Here is a 17,145-nt window from a genome sequence, read left to right as displayed (position 1 = left end):
AATGGATTTGTTTGAGTAGAAACAATATTTTTGCAATATTATATGCGCGATACAGATTATATCGTTTTTCCTAATTCCCTTGAAATAAGCTTATTGTTTTGATTACCTAATTTAACGTTAATTTCCTTACAACCTGATTATTATTTAGTTGGTAAGATTAAAGAATAAAGGTTTTTATTTTCTTTCGAGTAATATGTTATTTTAGTTAACATTTTTCAGTCATCTGAATTCAACATTTTTTTTAAATTTAGACGGGATATTGATATTTCTAATCCCGACGATCCCGAAGTATTCCCTAAATAAGTTATAGTAAAATGTCAATAAATAAGTTCCTGATGAATTCATAAATTTAGAAACATTTTTTTGTATACATCTTAGGACTGTCTAAAGTAATGATATGGCTAAATATCGATAAATAAATTTACAACTTGGACGTTAAAAATCAATAAAAATGTTATAGAATTCCACAGTTTTACGAAACGGTCGAATAGGTACTTTATGGTATGATGGATTTTGCCATTTGGCCATTACAGACATTTATTATGGATTGCCAACAAATTGTAGTGTGGATCCGACTTCCAATTCTCAGCGTTATTTATATAATTGATTATACTCACCTGACTTATTGTATTTAGATACATTATAACAATTTCGGTTATCTACATAAATTAGGTACTCTCTTATTGTAACATTTCATAGCCTCTTTGTTATAGTCTTATTTTTCTATTAAATTGGTAGTATCAGTGAAACAAACTGAATCAGCAGGCATAAGTATAACTTATTAATTTGAAATAGTAAATTATTTTGATTTTTATAGAAATTAGTAGATTGTAAACTTTATATAATTGATTACATCATTCTGATATTTCATTCATTTAATTAACACTGCATTTCTATGAAATTTGTTAGCTACGAGAAACCGATTTCTTTTCATAATGTTCAATTAATTAAACTATATCATACATATATATTATTCAGCTGCTTTATGTTTATATCTTAACTACTAAATCATGCGACATGACAATACAAAAAATATGGCTTCTTATCAAGTCAAACTTAACTACATCATTTAACTTTTTCGATTCATTCATACATATTATCATGGTATCAGTTTCATACGACCACATACAAATGTCATTGTCTGTTTTAAAACAAGAAGTAGACTGACACGATCATTAACTGTATCAGACGTTATTCGGCAACATGGAGTTGGCTCATTGTAATCACAAACTAAAGCACCAGTGTGGGCCCGAGCTCACTTCGATACGCAAGCACACTCAAATTTACACAACTCGATGAGATATTCTAATTTCAACACTATTTTTGAAGATCAGGACTTATCGTTACAGAGTTAACGAAGTTTAACATAGGTAAGGCGAGAGGTCTGAGCAAGAAGTGCCGACTGTAGCTAGATCTGAGTAGAGAAACGTGGGCGCGGTAGTTCGAACACGTCGCCGTGTACAGACCGGGCCAATGCTTTGATGCTAGCAGCTATGTCCTGCGGCTCCTCCTGAAGAATTTAATGTATTACATTATATATATGTAGGATATCTGGATGAAGATAAATTGATTGAATATTGATTCTATGTCAAGGTGAAGTTCTTAATTTCAACATATTTTAGGGTAGCTAGAAACCAGTATTTCTTGGATTAATTCCATTTAAATAATACACATGCATTTTATACAGGGTTTGCAAACTGATGAAAAAGTAAATAAATTCGATTTCATTCCCGACTGCGGAATGTTATACAGGCTTAGTTGAAATGATATATACTAAGATGATATATACGAAATCCAACAATAAATTTTATTAGACTGAATAACTTTCTTTCCAAAGAAGGAAAGTGGTAAATTTTTTACCAACTTCATATGAACTATTTATTTTACTGCGATCGTCGAAAAAAGTCGAGTAAAAGAAAAAATCAGAATCAACGTAAAGTAATAACGAAAATATAACACCAGTATGAAAAACTTAAAAGTTATTTTGAGATATGGACCTATTCCTTTATGAAAGTTGTTCATATTCATGAGTAACTTACCATTTCTTTATGTAATTGGAATGGCAAACTAGGTGCCGGTTAACCTGATGATAAGCTGTGATCTATGTCGTCATACCTCTTATCCTGTAATTTTACTGCATAATCTGCACCCTATAAACGTAACACAGCTTACAAAGTAAGCTACTTGGCTGCTGTCCAATAGGTCCAATGGGGTACTGACACATACTACTTTTTACAGTCTACCTCTAGTGAACCTAACTTCCGCTGACCCTTTATAAGTAACGCTGTTTAATTAACCGCCAAATAGTAAATAATTCATAATACTTACATCGTCATCGATTTCTCTGCGTGTGGTACGGTCGTCGGGGAATTTTGGCATATCGATTGGCAGCGAGTGGGCAATGTCTCCTCCAGCGGCGTAGGGGCGGCGACGTGCGATATGGATACCCTCGTCGTTGCTGCCTTCTATAGAAACTAAATACGTTTAAGATGAAATAAAACTATTTAAGTACAACTTAGATATTATCAATTTCATAATTAAAATGAAGCATTTTGTTTTCTGCGCATTATAATTTCGTTTTATGTGTCCAAAATAAAGCATTGGAATAAATATCTCGGTTTTGACGTAATAGCTTATTTTATTTACCCACCTTGTCCGTGGGTGTTCACAATTAAAGAACCTCTGTGATACTAGACTCACTCACTTCGGGTCGTCCGCTGGTCCTTTTGAGGACCGCTGGGTACGGGCTCCGAGCTTGCGCTCCTTGCCCGGGCATTCTGCTGGGGTGAACCACCCCAGCGTCGTTCTTTTACCGGCCGGCCGGAGGGCGGCTGCTTCTTGGTAACCGCCTGTGGGCGTCGTCTGGCGGGAATCATTCTTTCGCTCGCCGAGCCGATTTAACGCCGCCACGTCACGTAAAAAACGAGGACGCGCAAGTGCGCTTCGCGCCCGCTGTCCGCGCGCGAGTCAGATATCGCGCGCGTCAACCGAACGACGAACTGCGCGCGGGACCTTGAGGTCGGCGTCACGTCATGGGCGCGCTTGGAGGGAGGGGGCGGCGTTTTGTTGTACGCGCAGTCTCCGCCGCTGTGACGCCGAGCACAGTGCGTACCATGCGGGGGCCGCGCGCGAATATAGTCAGACATCCTGCAGTCTAGATTGTAAGACCGGTCGCAGCATAGCACGGGCTGCCTTGGCTTGGGTAACAGCCCGGTCCACCTGCGGCGTCATACGCAGCGACCGGTCGATTTCTACCCCTAGGTAACGCACTGTGCGTTCCCACTGTATGGGCTGGCCTCTCAGTAGAAGGGGCGGCGGGTATTTGCACCCGGGGCGGGTAAGCAGTGCCACCATTTTACCCACATTAACGGTGGTGCGCCATGATACTAGATCACAGAGGTTGTTTAGCTGTTGTTTAATACTTCCCATAGGGAAAATTTATCACGCACATTATATAATAGATATAAACATTTATGTTGAAGAATATGATTGTTTACATAATCTACTAATCTTTTACTATAAAAAAAATATAATCAATGCTTAATGCTTATTTTTTACGTCAACTAAACTATAGCTTAGTATTTTAGTTGACTATGATTAATAATAATGAACTAATTGTAACCAATTATTGTGCGGGATGTTTTTTTATTTTAATAATAATAATATTACTTTATTTATACATATTTTTTTGTATAAATAAAGTAGTGGAAAGTAGTATAGTACCTGGAAATTAATATTTTCTTTTAAATTGTGCTGGATGTTGGATGGCATGCTGTTTGTTGTGCGGGGGGAAATTATTAAAGCAACCATTGCCATTTGTACATGTTTATCTAACACTTTCTGGACAATAACAAATGATTGGACATCGTCGGCCGCGCAACTGGGGTCTGCGAGCAAGCCTGCGGCTACTGCTACTTAAGGGGGCATGAATGGCATCAGACTGGCCCCACTTCACATCTCGCCACCGAGAAACGACTCGCGCGTCCTTCACTTGTATTTTACATCTCGTTATTTGTACAATATAATATATGTTAAAGTATACAAAAATACAGTACTTGAAAATCCATTAGTGTAGAACCCTACTATAAGACTGACGTAATAGAGAAACAAATATAGTGGCTGGCGCTTTAATTAGTTTTCTATTACTATTAGTAATATAAATGAACTACTTACGGTCTGAATCATAATCGTCATGGTCCGATATCATGTTGTTGCGTGAGTCCATGCCTTCTAAATCGAAAAGATCTTCAGCGTCCAAAGAATCTTCCTCTTGAGGGACGTTTCTAGCCTGTTAACAGTAAAATAACGATTATTTTACAATTTTTATTGATATACGTATAATTTGTAAATATATATAAGTAGGTACGTAAACATAAATTGGTAATGTTTAAATACATATTAATTCTTTAATTAATGAAGGCCAATAATTCGATGGATCTGTAGCCTTTATTCCGCACAAGGGTGGTTCTCTATGCATACGGAAATTACCGATAGGAATATAAAAACGCGAAAAAGCATTCCGTCTGAGACACAGCATATCTAGTATGCTGTGTCTGGTCGTAATTATATTAGCATAACCTATCAGTTTTAGAATGAGCCGTGATCTATAAGCCTGATATGTAGTTCGTTTAGCCACAGACGGTTCAGTAAGCTCAATGGCTCTTAATTTCTGATATTCTCATTGGAGAATGAGCGGTGAATGATGTTGAACATTCACCGCACATTCTACAATGCCATTTTTGCCCTTTCTAAAGTAGTAAAATAGTAAGATATGTCGAAAATGCTGCTTATCTCTCCATATTTAAAAGGGCACCAACCAAAAACTATTGCGTAGAATTAATTGATATTTTTCACACACAAGCCTTGCTATATAAGCTCTCAAACCATATAAAAATGATACGGCTTAAGTCTGAAGTGGGTGCAAAAAAATACAATTAAATCCTCTGCCAGGAAAAAACGAACTTATTTTTTTAACACCCTAATAGTTATAATTTTTTAAATTGTAACTATTAGGGTGTTAAACCTTTAAAATGTTATTTTAAAGATAGTTAAAACGATAAAAAGCGTTATAATAATAATTATTTTATTCATTTGTAATCCTACTGTAAAATCACTATGCAAAAAAGGAAATTCCAAATTTTAATGTCTATAAAAATGGCTTATTTAGTTACATAATACTAGATAATTAATATATTTAATAATTATTTTAATGCATTTGTAGTAATTTGTATAGACATTTTTTGACGCAGACTGAAAAAGAAAATCAATGTTCTGTTTTGAATATTCAAGCTATCACAAATATAACTTGTACTTTTACCTTAACAATATTTTGTGAAACTTTTTTGGCATCTTTGAAGGAGGACAGTCTTCTTCTCTGGAGTGGAGGTAGCTGTGGTGATGGCGGACCATTGTCGAGACTTGTGTCCACTCTCCAGCCATCACTGTCCACAGTAGATGCGCGCGCCTTGCATACAATGCTGTAAGCATAAATTTTCTTTTTAATGATCATAATAAAAACATTAATAATTATTCCTCAAGATATAAACACTATTAAATGTAATTAAAGAAATATCTACAATTATGTTTATAATTATATAGAAGTAAAAATAAAACTATAATAAACAAAAGTCACCTAGCTAAAATCTTGTGATCTCTTTGAGCTCTATCTTTGTATGCTTCATATTCTGCATATTTCTGATCTCTAAATTGTCGTACTGAATCCTCGATAGCTTCTAGTTGAGACTCCAGGGTCTGGTTGAGCTGCTTGTTAAGGCTACCTATCATGTTCTGTGTTGGCAACACTTTGTTATCACTAAACATGCGATTATTTGTATCTATGTTCTCTTTCATTTCAATATCATTGGTTACTTCAGGGACCAACAAATTGAAGACTGGTGAGAAGTTATTTGATTTCCTCAGAGCATTTACACGTTCTATAGTAGTCTGGAAACAAAAAGACAATATATGATCCTAATGTAAAGAAACTCTTATTTAAAACAATAAGATATATGCTAGAATATTGTGGTATATAAATATACAAAAGATTGAAGAAATAAAATGCACTACCACTTCTTAAATAGCCAAAATTATACACTATGGTTCAGAAAGACCAATTCAGACATTGTAGACTAAAGGTCTTCAAAGGGTCTCCTATCTAATGTATAGTTTGCCATTAAGTCTATTTGTAAACATACAATAACAAATCAAGTTTTGTTAATAAAAGTACTGCCTTCATATATTATGTACTTGTAAAGTTGAGTTAAATATTATGAATTATAAAATCTGCATCAAATTTCTAATTTATAATGTATTCATCATTAATATCTGGAATAACTTATACAGAAACAGCTACTATTTATAGTAGCATTGTAAGATAAGATCTTTGTCGTCACATGTAACCAATAAAGACTTTAACTTATAGAGGTCATTTCTAATGTTACAATACAATTGAAGTATCAGGGAGAGTAGATTATTGGTAATAGGAATTAATTAAATAAAAAATTAATGCCAATTTGAAAGCAAAATACCATCATAGGTAGGTAGTACTTCCATGAGATCATCCTTGAATCTTATTTATTTCTAGTAAATTTGCCATGATAAGCCAACGAATTTGCATCATTTTACACTTGGCATTGATATAGGCAGGTGCAGTATTACATTATGTTTTTAAATGACTCTAAAAATATGAAAAATCTATTTTAATACTTACAAGAGTAGACTTGGCAATGAGAGCAACACAAGGCCCATTAGATTTGTCCTTTAATACAGCATAAGTACTTTGATTGCAAGCCAGGCATGTATGAATATCCCAGCGACCCACAGTGCGAAGACCTAACAATGCTTGCTGTGTGCTTTTTATCTTTAAAGAACTAATAGGACATGACAGAATTTTCTGAAATAATAATATAAAAAACCTATTATGTATCAGTTAGATAAACTCAGATATTTAACTAATCTTTGTTAACCTTCAGAGATAGACAACATGGAATAATATAGAGGTAATTAGTATAAGATAGCTGAGCCTGCAACTTAATATATGTATAATTTTTTGTTTGAAAACCAATTGAAATAAAACACACAGAATTTTAGGTGAAGCTTATAATACTGATTATGTATATTTTAAATGCATTTCAGGCTAACATATATCATATATGTATATTACAGTTACATGACCATCATTAAGAAGTAAAAACAGAAACAGTCACCTTAAATCTGTAGACACAAATACTCAGATATAATAAATATAATTTAAAAAGCAGCAAGAGTGGTTATCTCTGCTTATTCAGAAAGAGCCCAGGAGTGAATATAAGGTATATATTCATGATGTGGCAACAATTGTGTAATATTCAAATTATTGCAATAGTCAATACCATAACGTATGGGAAATGAATGCAATACACAGACAAACAATACACCTGCAAGTCTACTCTGCAAACTAATTTGAATCCAATGTCATTGGATTTCATTGTTTCATACTTTTAAATTCCAGAATCAATCACTATTACTTAAGTGTTTTATTTAATTGACATTGATCTGAATTTATTTTTTACTCTTGATTACGTTTAAAAAAAAGAAATTGGATTAAATTGAAATCAAAACTATTATTATACTCCAGAGTGGGCCTTCTGTATGCTATTTCAGTTGTATAAAAATAAAACACTGCACTAGATCTGTCTGAACAGACAATTTAAATTGATTATCTTTATTTAATATGAATTGCAAAATTATAACATCTGTTATTCAGTTGAGGGATAGATGATCTAGAAAAACAAAACAAACATGTATCCATATATATTATGAATGCTAATTAGTGCTGAATATGTATTATTAGCACAAGTTATTACAATAGGTCTGTTTTGTTTTATCTAATGGACGTTCATGGATCAAATATCAAACAATATGTACCTATTTATTGTTTGAAATAAAGCAAATGTGAACAGAGAAAACTTAAAAAATAACCTGTAATCATATTTAAGTGTGTATGTAGAAGCCGAATCCACATGTACCCAATATTATTATGTACAAAGACAATAATATACACTACAAAAAAATCGAGCATCCATTAAATAAACAATAGCCCTTTTACAAGTCAAGGTCAAGACATGTTTACTGATGGTAGGTACCTCACTGAAAAAAATATCCCTTTGTTCGGAAGTTGATAATTCCAGCTTCTCAATATCGACATTATCTTGAAATTTATCACTTTCCAGAGTTACATTCAAACACTTACAAACGTAAAGAGCCATTACCACAATAATGAACTGTTTTGTTGATAAAACACAAGAAAAATAACGAGATGAAAAATGTTAAAATTGTCCAATACCAATACATACAATAGTTTCAGTAAAAGCGTATTTATATCTTCAATGGTACAATAAAATACAAATCGTCTAGAAATAAGTTTGTGTTGGTATATTTTTACTCTTTCTAATACACGATATATAAAAAAGATAGACAATAAAGTAAAAATGAAGTAGTCGTGAGTTTTTTATTATTGTACCACAGTCTGCTTGATAGCAGTGTTGTCCATTTACCGGTTTCCTTTCCACCTGATTTTACTCATTTTTCTGTTCCACTAAAATTTAGGTTATGATATATGACTTTGTACCCACGTTTTTAATAAATTCGCTTTATTATTCTTGTACTAAGGACTTTGTTTTTTGTACTTCAATGACTCTTATTTCTCTTTTAGTACACTGTAGGTACATGACACTACACATTGTGCTCTTATTTATTATTCCTGCATTAACGACTGAAAATTCATAACTGTTTCATCATAGCTTCAATTAACTACCCATTAAACTTTTTACTAAGGTTTTTAGGTCGCTGTCGCCATATAATGTTCCTTCATTTGGGGAGAGTACCTCCCATATGACATCACTGTCTCACAATGTTGCCAAGTCACAATGCAGAAATTAAAGAATATCTCTGTTCAGAGGTACAGATTGTCTCTTCAAAAATCAGAATATCTTACATACTTGCTATTGTCAAAGCCATTGACAATTGACAAATTGACAAGAAAATTTGAATTCGTACTTCGTATGTTCGTACGTAATCGTAGTTTTTGATTTTGATTCTAAAGTTTTGTGTCGTGGCTGCTTAAAGTTTACGCATTGAATTTTTCCAAATAGATGTAATTGCAATACACTTTTGTTTAAATTGTAACCTTATTTTACTTATAATTATTTTGTGGCTTATTTCATTATCGTATAGATATTTCTATTAGTGGTTTTCTTGAATCGTGAATAATTGAGTACCAGTGAGTGTGAGGTTAGCGGTCATTAGATGTCCAAAAAGTTTTATGATGTCCAAAAGAACACAGCCTAATTGGTCACCACCCGCAAAATCTGAAAAGCGTCCTGTTTTAAAGCTATACAATAGCTTGACACGCCAGAAAGAGGAGTTTGTGTGCAATAATGGAAACCATGTTAACTGGTACAGTTGTGGCCCAACTGTGTACGATGCTTCGCATATGGGACATGCTAGGTAATTCTATAATTGTTTACAAATAGTGTGGTAAAGAAGCATATGGAACCCCTTATATTAATTTACAGCCTATAAATACCTCTTATACGGGAGGAATCCCTTGAGACCATTATTTCAGATACCAATCTTACGGCATAATCACCTAATAATTTGTTTGTAACATAGTTTCTATCTTTAGATGAAAGACAGAATAAGATTAGAATTATTATACACTGTATACCATCTGCTGTTGTGTATAAATTCTTTATCCCACTTTAATCCTGGTTTAATACATTTTCTGTAATTCATTATTATATCTATAATTCTCAAAACTACCCATTGTCAAAATGTCTCTAAAAAAGTTTTATTATGATTTCAGATCCTACATATCGTTTGATATCTTGAGGCGCGTAATGTCTAATTATTTTGGTTATGATATACTTTATGTTATGAATATCACTGATATTGATGACAAAATTATAAAAAGAGCAAGACAGAACTATTTGTATGAAAAATATGTGAAAGAACCTCAAGATTTAAATAATACAATAGATGATGCAACAACTGTAGTGGATTACTATGAAGGTGTGGTCCAGAAAACTACTGATCCAGACAAAAAGAATACAATGCAAAAAATGTTAGATAAGTAAGTATAGTAATATACAAAACCTTTGATGATTTTTATAATAATTTCTATTTTTATTTATATCACATAACTTTGTTTACTGTGAGGTATAAATGTGGCATAGCAATGTGTAGCTACTCGATTTGATTGATATTTATAGACAAAAAAATACTTTTTTATTTGGAAGAAGGCTATTTCGTTATTTAAACTTGGTAATAAATATAATGCTGTAATATTATTTGACAATTAATAAAAACATAATAGTTTACTATAAATTTTTAAGACATAGTCATCCTATCCTACCTTTATGTATATATATATTTCTAATATTTTTAGTGTTGCATTAGCTGTCAAAGAGCTAAAATTAGCAGTAGAAACTAATGATGTTGAAAAAATTAGGATAGCAAAATGTGAATTACTGAAGTCTGCAAAGGATCCTATATCAGACTGGCTGGATAGTAAGTATGGGTCAACAGTGACTGATAATGCAATATTTGAATCACTGCCTAGATATTGGGAAAATGAGTTTCATAAAGATATGAAAGCACTTAATGTGAGTACAATTGTTTTTTTAACACAATATTTCTAAAAGGTGTATTAGTTTTTTTCCACTGTCACTACACAAGTTGTATAACACTTAATATATATCATTCACATATAAAATCACTGATTTTGACAAACATGAAATTAATTCCAAATATTTTATAATGTAAAAACAACTTATTTCGCATTGCCAGCAGAATTTTCTAAAAATTTAACTACATATTAGATTAAATCTGAACAGCATTTAAAATACTTAATATATTATTTTCCAGGTTCTACCTCCAGATGTATTAACAAGAGTGAGTGAATATGTACCTCAAATTGTAAAGTTTATTGAGAAAATATTGGAAAACAACTTGGCCTATGAATCTAATGGCTCAGTTTACTTCAATGTCGGTGAATTTGACACCAGAGATAAACATCATTATGCTAGATTGGTTCCAGAAGCTTATGGCGACACAAAGTCGTTACAAGAAGGAGAAGGTAATTTTTATGCATTAACTTTAAAACTTTGTGTAATTTGGATAGGTGTTGCATAATGTTTATGGCCATAAGTTACATTAACCTTCCTCTCTCTCTGGTCTAAAATAAAATCTGACATGACTCCCCTGTGGTAGAACCACAGGGCAGGTATACAGTTCTAAGCCATTTAACAGGCTGAGGATGGGATACTAACTGATGGGATTATAACTGAGAGTAGTTATTATATTGAGCATAATGTATAACTATAAATATGTATATACCTATAAAATATTCAGGTGATCTGAGTGATGATACAGCTGAGAAGAGATCGCCGAATGATTTTGCTCTGTGGAAACGGAGTAAGGCCGGTGAACCTTCATGGCCATCTCCATGGGGTGCTGGTCGCCCAGGTTGGCATATTGAGTGCTCGGCTATGGCATCTGATGTGTGTGGATCTCAACTAGATATACATACTGGAGGTGTAGATCTTAAGTTTCCTCATCATGATAATGAGCTAGCTCAGAGTGAGGTAAGTGGACATTTAAGTTTTATTTAAATTTTTATTTTAAATCCTGCATTTGGTTCTGTCCTTAATCACATAATGTATTCGTGCTGAGGGGTAAGACCTACTCCATAAATCATCTTTTTAGTACCTCAAAGATTTTTAATATTGTGTATTATATTTAAATATATAGGTATAAATTATAATATAATTTTATTCTAGTAAAGACAAGGTTTCTACATGCTGTTTCTTGGTTTAGTAATTGCATATTTGACAATAAATTAAATACATGATATCTTACTACACCCCCTCCTCACTTGTGATATTTCGCAATTTTTTGCCGAACCCACCCCCAAGTCTCATATGATTATTAGACGACCCTTATTAAAACTGTAATAAATTTCGGTAAGTGTTAAAAATAATATTATAAATGGTCTACAGGCTCATTTTGATCAGCCGGGTTGGGTGAAATACTTCCTACACACGGGTCACCTGACGATCGCTGGCTGCAAGATGTCTAAGTCACTGAAGAATTTCGTAACAATTAACGAAGCATTACAACGACACACTGCTCGACAACTGCGCTTCGCATTCCTACTACATGGCTGGAAGGATACACTCGACTATTCTGATAATACTATGGAAATGGCAATACAAACTGAAAGACAGTTTAATGTACGTGTATTATATTTATTATTAAAACGTCCTCGATGGTCTAGCAGTTTAGCTTACCACTTTATTACCGATGATGGCGCATTTAATTCCTCCCACTCAATATATTCATGTTATATATGTGATGCAAAAAAGTTCTTATACAATTCTATCAGTTCTTTAGTACAAGTTTTGATAAGTTCACATTTGTCTTGGATTAAAAAAAATCCAAGTACCTTGGCTTTGCGCGGGCCGAAACCTACAGTATATCCCATATATATATATATATATGTGTCAAAGGCTTCTCATGGATTGTGTACATAAACATTAATTAAGAAATTATCGAAATTTTGTGAAAAACTTATATCAAAATTCATTATGCGATTTAGAAGAAGTAAGCTAAAAACAGCCTGTGGTGAACAATGATATTACTTTACTATTTATGAATATTCTTAGTATTCCACTTCGAAAATAAACACCAATAACAAACTTAAAAAGTTACTTCGAGAGATTGTGATGCCATGTTGGATTCTGATATACATAGCGATAAATCTTTATAATTAGGATATTCTATCTTTCAAAAAGCAGACTAGTTTAAGTAGAAGCTAGTATTATCTATTCGTTATTATTGTAGGAGTTCTTCCTGACTGTGAAAGATGCATTGCGTAGTGGATACGCTGAAGGCAGCGGCGGCTGCTGGGGACCAGAAGAACAACAGCTATCCACTAAATTCACCCAGGTCCAAGAACAGGTGCATGCTGCTCTCTGTGGTTAGTACGTTTTTCAAAATTTACTATTTTACCTTTATTTCTGTGTCATTTATGCCATATATACTATATACAAAGGCTTGTATGTCTGCGTGACTACCTCTGGCTCACGTATTTTAGCCGCTAAGCAGCTTATTATTTTGTACTGTGTTTCACTTAGAGGGTGAAATATGGCAGTCAAATTACTGAATATGAGGCATAACATCTTAACACGGCTACATGGTACCTCGGGCGTATATGATGACGTGGATGTTCATGGTACAGTGTTTAATTATATTGCACGGTTTCTACTTACAAGCTAAGTACTATTAATCCAAGTACTATTTTTTATTCTTAGCTTCTAACAAACTAAGATGTTAATCATAAAACAAGTTCCTTATTATTACATCTATTGTATAATTTGCTATCGAAGATGCTTAGGAAAATAAGAACTATTAAATCTTTTAAGAATTTACTGACAATCACTCATATATACTCATAACACCTTTTAAGGAGTCCATTTTATTAGAGATAGGCTGTAAAACGTCATATGTGATCTATATCATATCTGTGGTGGTTCGTCAGCCTGTTTGCCATTCCAATTACATAATAAAAAGTACATAAGTATAATGTTCGATGGGTGTGCGCGCGCAGACAACATAGATACGCGTGGGGCGCTGGAGGCGCTGCGCGAGCTGGTGGGCGCGGTGCACGTGTACTTGGGCTCGTCGGGGCCGCGGCCGTCGCCGCTGCTGGCGTCGGCCGCGCGCTACGTGACCGACGTGCTGCACGTGTTCGGCGCCGTCGCCGGGCCCCGCGGCGGCATCGGCTTCCCAGTGTCCGACGACGACAGTGTTTGCGTAAGTGCACCTTTCATTTTGAATTGTAATTTATCCAGTATATTGTCATATACTGTCTTCATAGGTGGTGGTCGAAGACGTCATTGTAATTTAGGCCCATTTTATTTAGTCATGACACATATTTTCCGTTTGGTAGTTTTCAACACGGGGCCTTAGTCCGCCCCTGATTTATGAAGGACCTATGATTTTTTTTCTTCATTATAATTTATTATGCCCGTTAATTTATACATATATAATTAAATATAATTAAAATAACAGGATCATTAAAAATAAACCTTGGTAAGATCCCGTAATTTACTAATTATAAGTATATACCCGATAAATTGCAGAAAGATAATTTAGACTTCGATTAAGCAATATAGATGATGATAAGATAGGATTTGGCTGGGCAGGGAGAGAAACACGAGCGGTAAAGGTGAGTTTGACGTACGTCACCTATATACGTATAACGAGTAACATGTAACAGTACATCGAGCGTCACAAAGCATTGCTATATGTTGTAACTTGTTATGCTTCCGTACTATGTAACTGCCAGATATCTGTACAGAATAAGGTGGGATGATACGAATCATCATGAAATTAAGTCAGTTATACAATCGTCACTCAACAGGAATTAATCACAAGAATTTCCAGGGGAGGTTGCGTGGAGGCAATTTCTATATATATTTTTTAATAGATGTTAATAGAATATTGCAACCGCCTGCGGTTTACGCTGACGGGGCCAGTAGAAGATGATAAGAGCATGAGGTCAGGTCAGTGAGGCCGTCGTTACAAATTGACAAGGAATTTATCACGATGGCCTAATAACCTAAGCTAACCTGAAATCGTACATTGCTAGCAAGGGGATCCATATAATTAACAATTCCCTTCACTCCTACATTTTCTATATTTGAGGAACATGGTTCCTTAGATTCCTCACGTTCGTTTAAGGAACAGGTTAGATGATATGGTGCAGGTGGAGGAGAAGGTGATGCCATATCTGGAGGCGCTGAGCTTGTTCCGCGGGCGCGTACGCGAGGAAGCGCGCGCGGCCGGTGCGGCGAGTGTGCTGCAGCTGTGCGACCGACTGCGCGACTACGACTTGCCGGAGCTCGGCGTCCGTCTCGAGGACAAACCCGGTATGTTGCTCCACAAACAATAGTAGTGGCCAGAGGAACTGCTGCTGTAAATAAAGCAATGTACAAACATCATGTTCGGACAAGTCGTATCCTTATGGTCCTGAAATGAGACTGCATTCCCGATAGCGACGGATGATGTGTGGCTTTGCTATTTTAGTTTTATAAAAAATAATGTGGGATTTGTAGTATTTAACAGCCACCTAATACAGGGTATTACTTTTTAACTACTGTTCCATCTTTTCATGCGAGGAATATAAAATACAGACATTGATAATATAAATTATTAATATAGTTAACGGGTTTAACACCAATAATTTAATGGCAAAATAAATATTAAATGTATAGTTCTTCATCGAAATAGATTAACGGTGATTTTGCTTATTTATCTTGGTAATAATATTTTAGTTATATTAAATTATATATATTTTAGATCGTACCGTCGTTAAATTGGTTAGTAAAGAAGAATTAATAAGAGAAAGAGAAGAGAAAAAGAGAGTGGAAGCAGAAAAACTAAGGAAGAAACAAGAAATTCTGGAAGCTCAACGGGCCAAAGAGGAACAGAAGAAAATCCCGCCTAATGAAATGTTTAAGCTAGAATCGGACAAGTACTCCAAGTTTGATAATCAGGTAACATATTTGTGTCCTCCTATCTATAAACCGTTGTCTCACTCATTGTCAACGAAACTATAAAAGAATACTCGAATGGTGACCCCGTAAAGGTCCGCCGACAAGTTGTAGTAATGACTTCAAATGTGTTACAGAAAGTGAAGTACTTGAGTCACGGGCCGATTTGTGTCCCGTATAGTCGAAAATTATTTCAAATAAGTTTAAAATTGTGTATTTTAAGATATAAAAAAATTTACAGTACAGTTATAGTTAATATCTTAGCCTCCCCTATTTCAGTCACTAAGTACTTTGTAAACTCTGTTTCGTTTGAAGGGTGGGATAAGGCAGTATAATTACAGAATTAAAAAAAAATGCATAATTTCACATGACAACGTGATCTCTGTAGAAATGTTCATCTGTATAGAATATGGTTACCACTTACTGTCAGGTGAGTCAGCAAAGAAAATGTTAACTTATGAAAACATGTTGTAACTGGTGTATCCACTGTTGTAGGGGTTGCCAACACATGATCATGAAGGTAAAGAACTTAGTAAGGGTTTGGTGAAGAAACTGCAGAAACTACAGCTAGCTCAAGAGAAGAAATACAATGAATATTTAACATCCATAAATACTTGCTAACTATTGTGTAATGGGAAACGTAAACCTTTGTTTAACTAACTAAAAAAAAAGCCGTTACTTTTACGATGATATTATGTATATATATAGACACAAGAATAGAGTGGTTATCCAAATTTATTAAGAGATATTAAAAATGTGATTGGAATTTTACATACGAGTATAGATGTGTCGTACTTTATTATAAATATTAAATATCTACGCAAAGTTATTTGATTTGATTTGATTTCTAAGTTGCGTGATTTTTATTAGAATGGTGCATAATTAAATACATAATTAGTCTTAGTGCATACTGGTCGAATGTATTAAGAAATGCACAAATTTTCTCAAAAAACAAGCAGATATTTACTTTTTTTAATGTTTGTACAAAAAGTCTCGTGGCTAATTTGGTATGACAGGTTTGTTTCTATTTCTATTGACTTAACGACTAATTACACCTATCCCGTATTAGTAATAATAAAAATATATTTATTGAACTTATGTTTGTTTTTGATTTTCAAAAGTATAAGTTTATTTTTATTATATAGATTTGAAACAACAAATGTCTAGTATTTTTTATTTTTTTTTTATATTATTTTTGTATCCTACACAGTAACGAAGATATTACTTAAAGTTGTTTTTAGACTAAGTGAGCGGTAATTTTAATTGTTAATCTAAGGTATTATATGCATTGCTACATACAAATAAAAACCTAGTTCTATTTTCCTTATTTGCATTTTGCAGTCAGTCAAAATAATGTAAGATAGTATTAAAATTCATGCATATTTTATTGAAATAGACTTGCCTACCCGTTACTCCTTGTTGCAGATGCATTTTAGAGTTCATACATGAAATTACTTAATAAATATGAGTAAAATACAAAAATAAGACTCCAGTTTATTTATATTTAGATGGTTTACATAATTGGCAGATCAGTATTAAGATTCATCAA

General features: G+C 33.8%; 2 protein-coding genes across 3 annotated transcripts; one reads left to right on the top strand and one right to left on the bottom strand.

The window, feature by feature from the left end:
- Nucleotides 1-304: 304 nt before the first annotated feature.
- LOC131853219 (uncharacterized) lies at nt 305-8,468 on the bottom strand. 2 transcript variants are annotated; one of them, XM_059204052.1, is made up of 7 exons: nt 8,124-8,468; nt 6,710-6,892; nt 5,633-5,943; nt 5,318-5,477; nt 4,174-4,288; nt 2,329-2,474; nt 305-1,510 (listed from the first exon to the last, which is right to left on the bottom strand). In XM_059204052.1, exons 1-7 carry the CDS (start codon nt 8,244-8,246, stop codon nt 1,409-1,411), a joined length of 1,140 nt encoding a protein of 379 aa, XP_059060035.1. In that variant the 5' UTR covers nt 8,247-8,468; the 3' UTR covers nt 305-1,408. The 2 variants fall into 2 exon arrangements, with proteins under 2 accessions (XP_059060035.1, XP_059060036.1); XM_059204053.1 differs by having other exon boundaries at nt 2,329-2,465.
- A 477-nt stretch (nt 8,469-8,945) lies between these two features.
- LOC131853207 (cysteine--tRNA ligase, cytoplasmic-like) lies at nt 8,946-16,522 on the top strand. Its single transcript, XM_059204041.1, has 11 exons — nt 8,946-9,486; nt 9,845-10,111; nt 10,427-10,643; nt 10,906-11,116; nt 11,392-11,624; nt 12,039-12,272; nt 12,883-13,018; nt 13,649-13,854; nt 14,810-14,972; nt 15,403-15,599; nt 16,092-16,522. The coding sequence occupies exons 1-11, from the start codon at nt 9,302-9,304 to the stop codon at nt 16,215-16,217; spliced, it is 2,175 nt and encodes a 724-aa protein (XP_059060024.1). The 5' UTR covers nt 8,946-9,301; the 3' UTR covers nt 16,218-16,522.
- Nucleotides 16,523-17,145: the final 623 nt, after the last annotated feature.

Source organism: Achroia grisella, unplaced genomic scaffold (assembly GCF_030625045.1).
Source record: "Achroia grisella isolate CSIRO2021 unplaced genomic scaffold, CSIRO_AGI_Agris_v1 utg900, whole genome shotgun sequence".
Taxonomy (NCBI): Eukaryota; Metazoa; Arthropoda; class Insecta; order Lepidoptera; family Pyralidae; genus Achroia; species Achroia grisella.
This window is presented reverse-complemented; position numbering and strand designations above follow the sequence as displayed.

Excerpts from the sequence above, each read along its gene's own strand:
- LOC131853219 (XM_059204052.1), bottom strand. The coding sequence starts at position 8,246 with ATGGCTCTTTACGTTTGTAAGTGTTTGAATGTAACTCTGGAAAGTGAT. Across the intron at positions 5,478-5,632 it reads GATCACAAGATTTTAGCTAG|CATTGTATGCAAGGCGCGCG; the intron begins GTGACTTTTGTT and ends TTATGCTTACAG. Across the intron at positions 4,289-5,317 it reads TTTCACAAAATATTGTTAAG|GCTAGAAACGTCCCTCAAGA; the intron begins GTAAAAGTACAA and ends TACTGTTAACAG.
- LOC131853207 (XM_059204041.1), top strand. The coding sequence starts at position 9,302 with ATGATGTCCAAAAGAACACAGCCTAATTGGTCACCACCCGCAAAATCT. Across the intron at positions 9,487-9,844 it reads TCGCATATGGGACATGCTAG|ATCCTACATATCGTTTGATA; the intron begins GTAATTCTATAA and ends TTATGATTTCAG. Across the intron at positions 12,273-12,882 it reads AAACTGAAAGACAGTTTAAT|GAGTTCTTCCTGACTGTGAA; the intron begins GTACGTGTATTA and ends TTATTATTGTAG.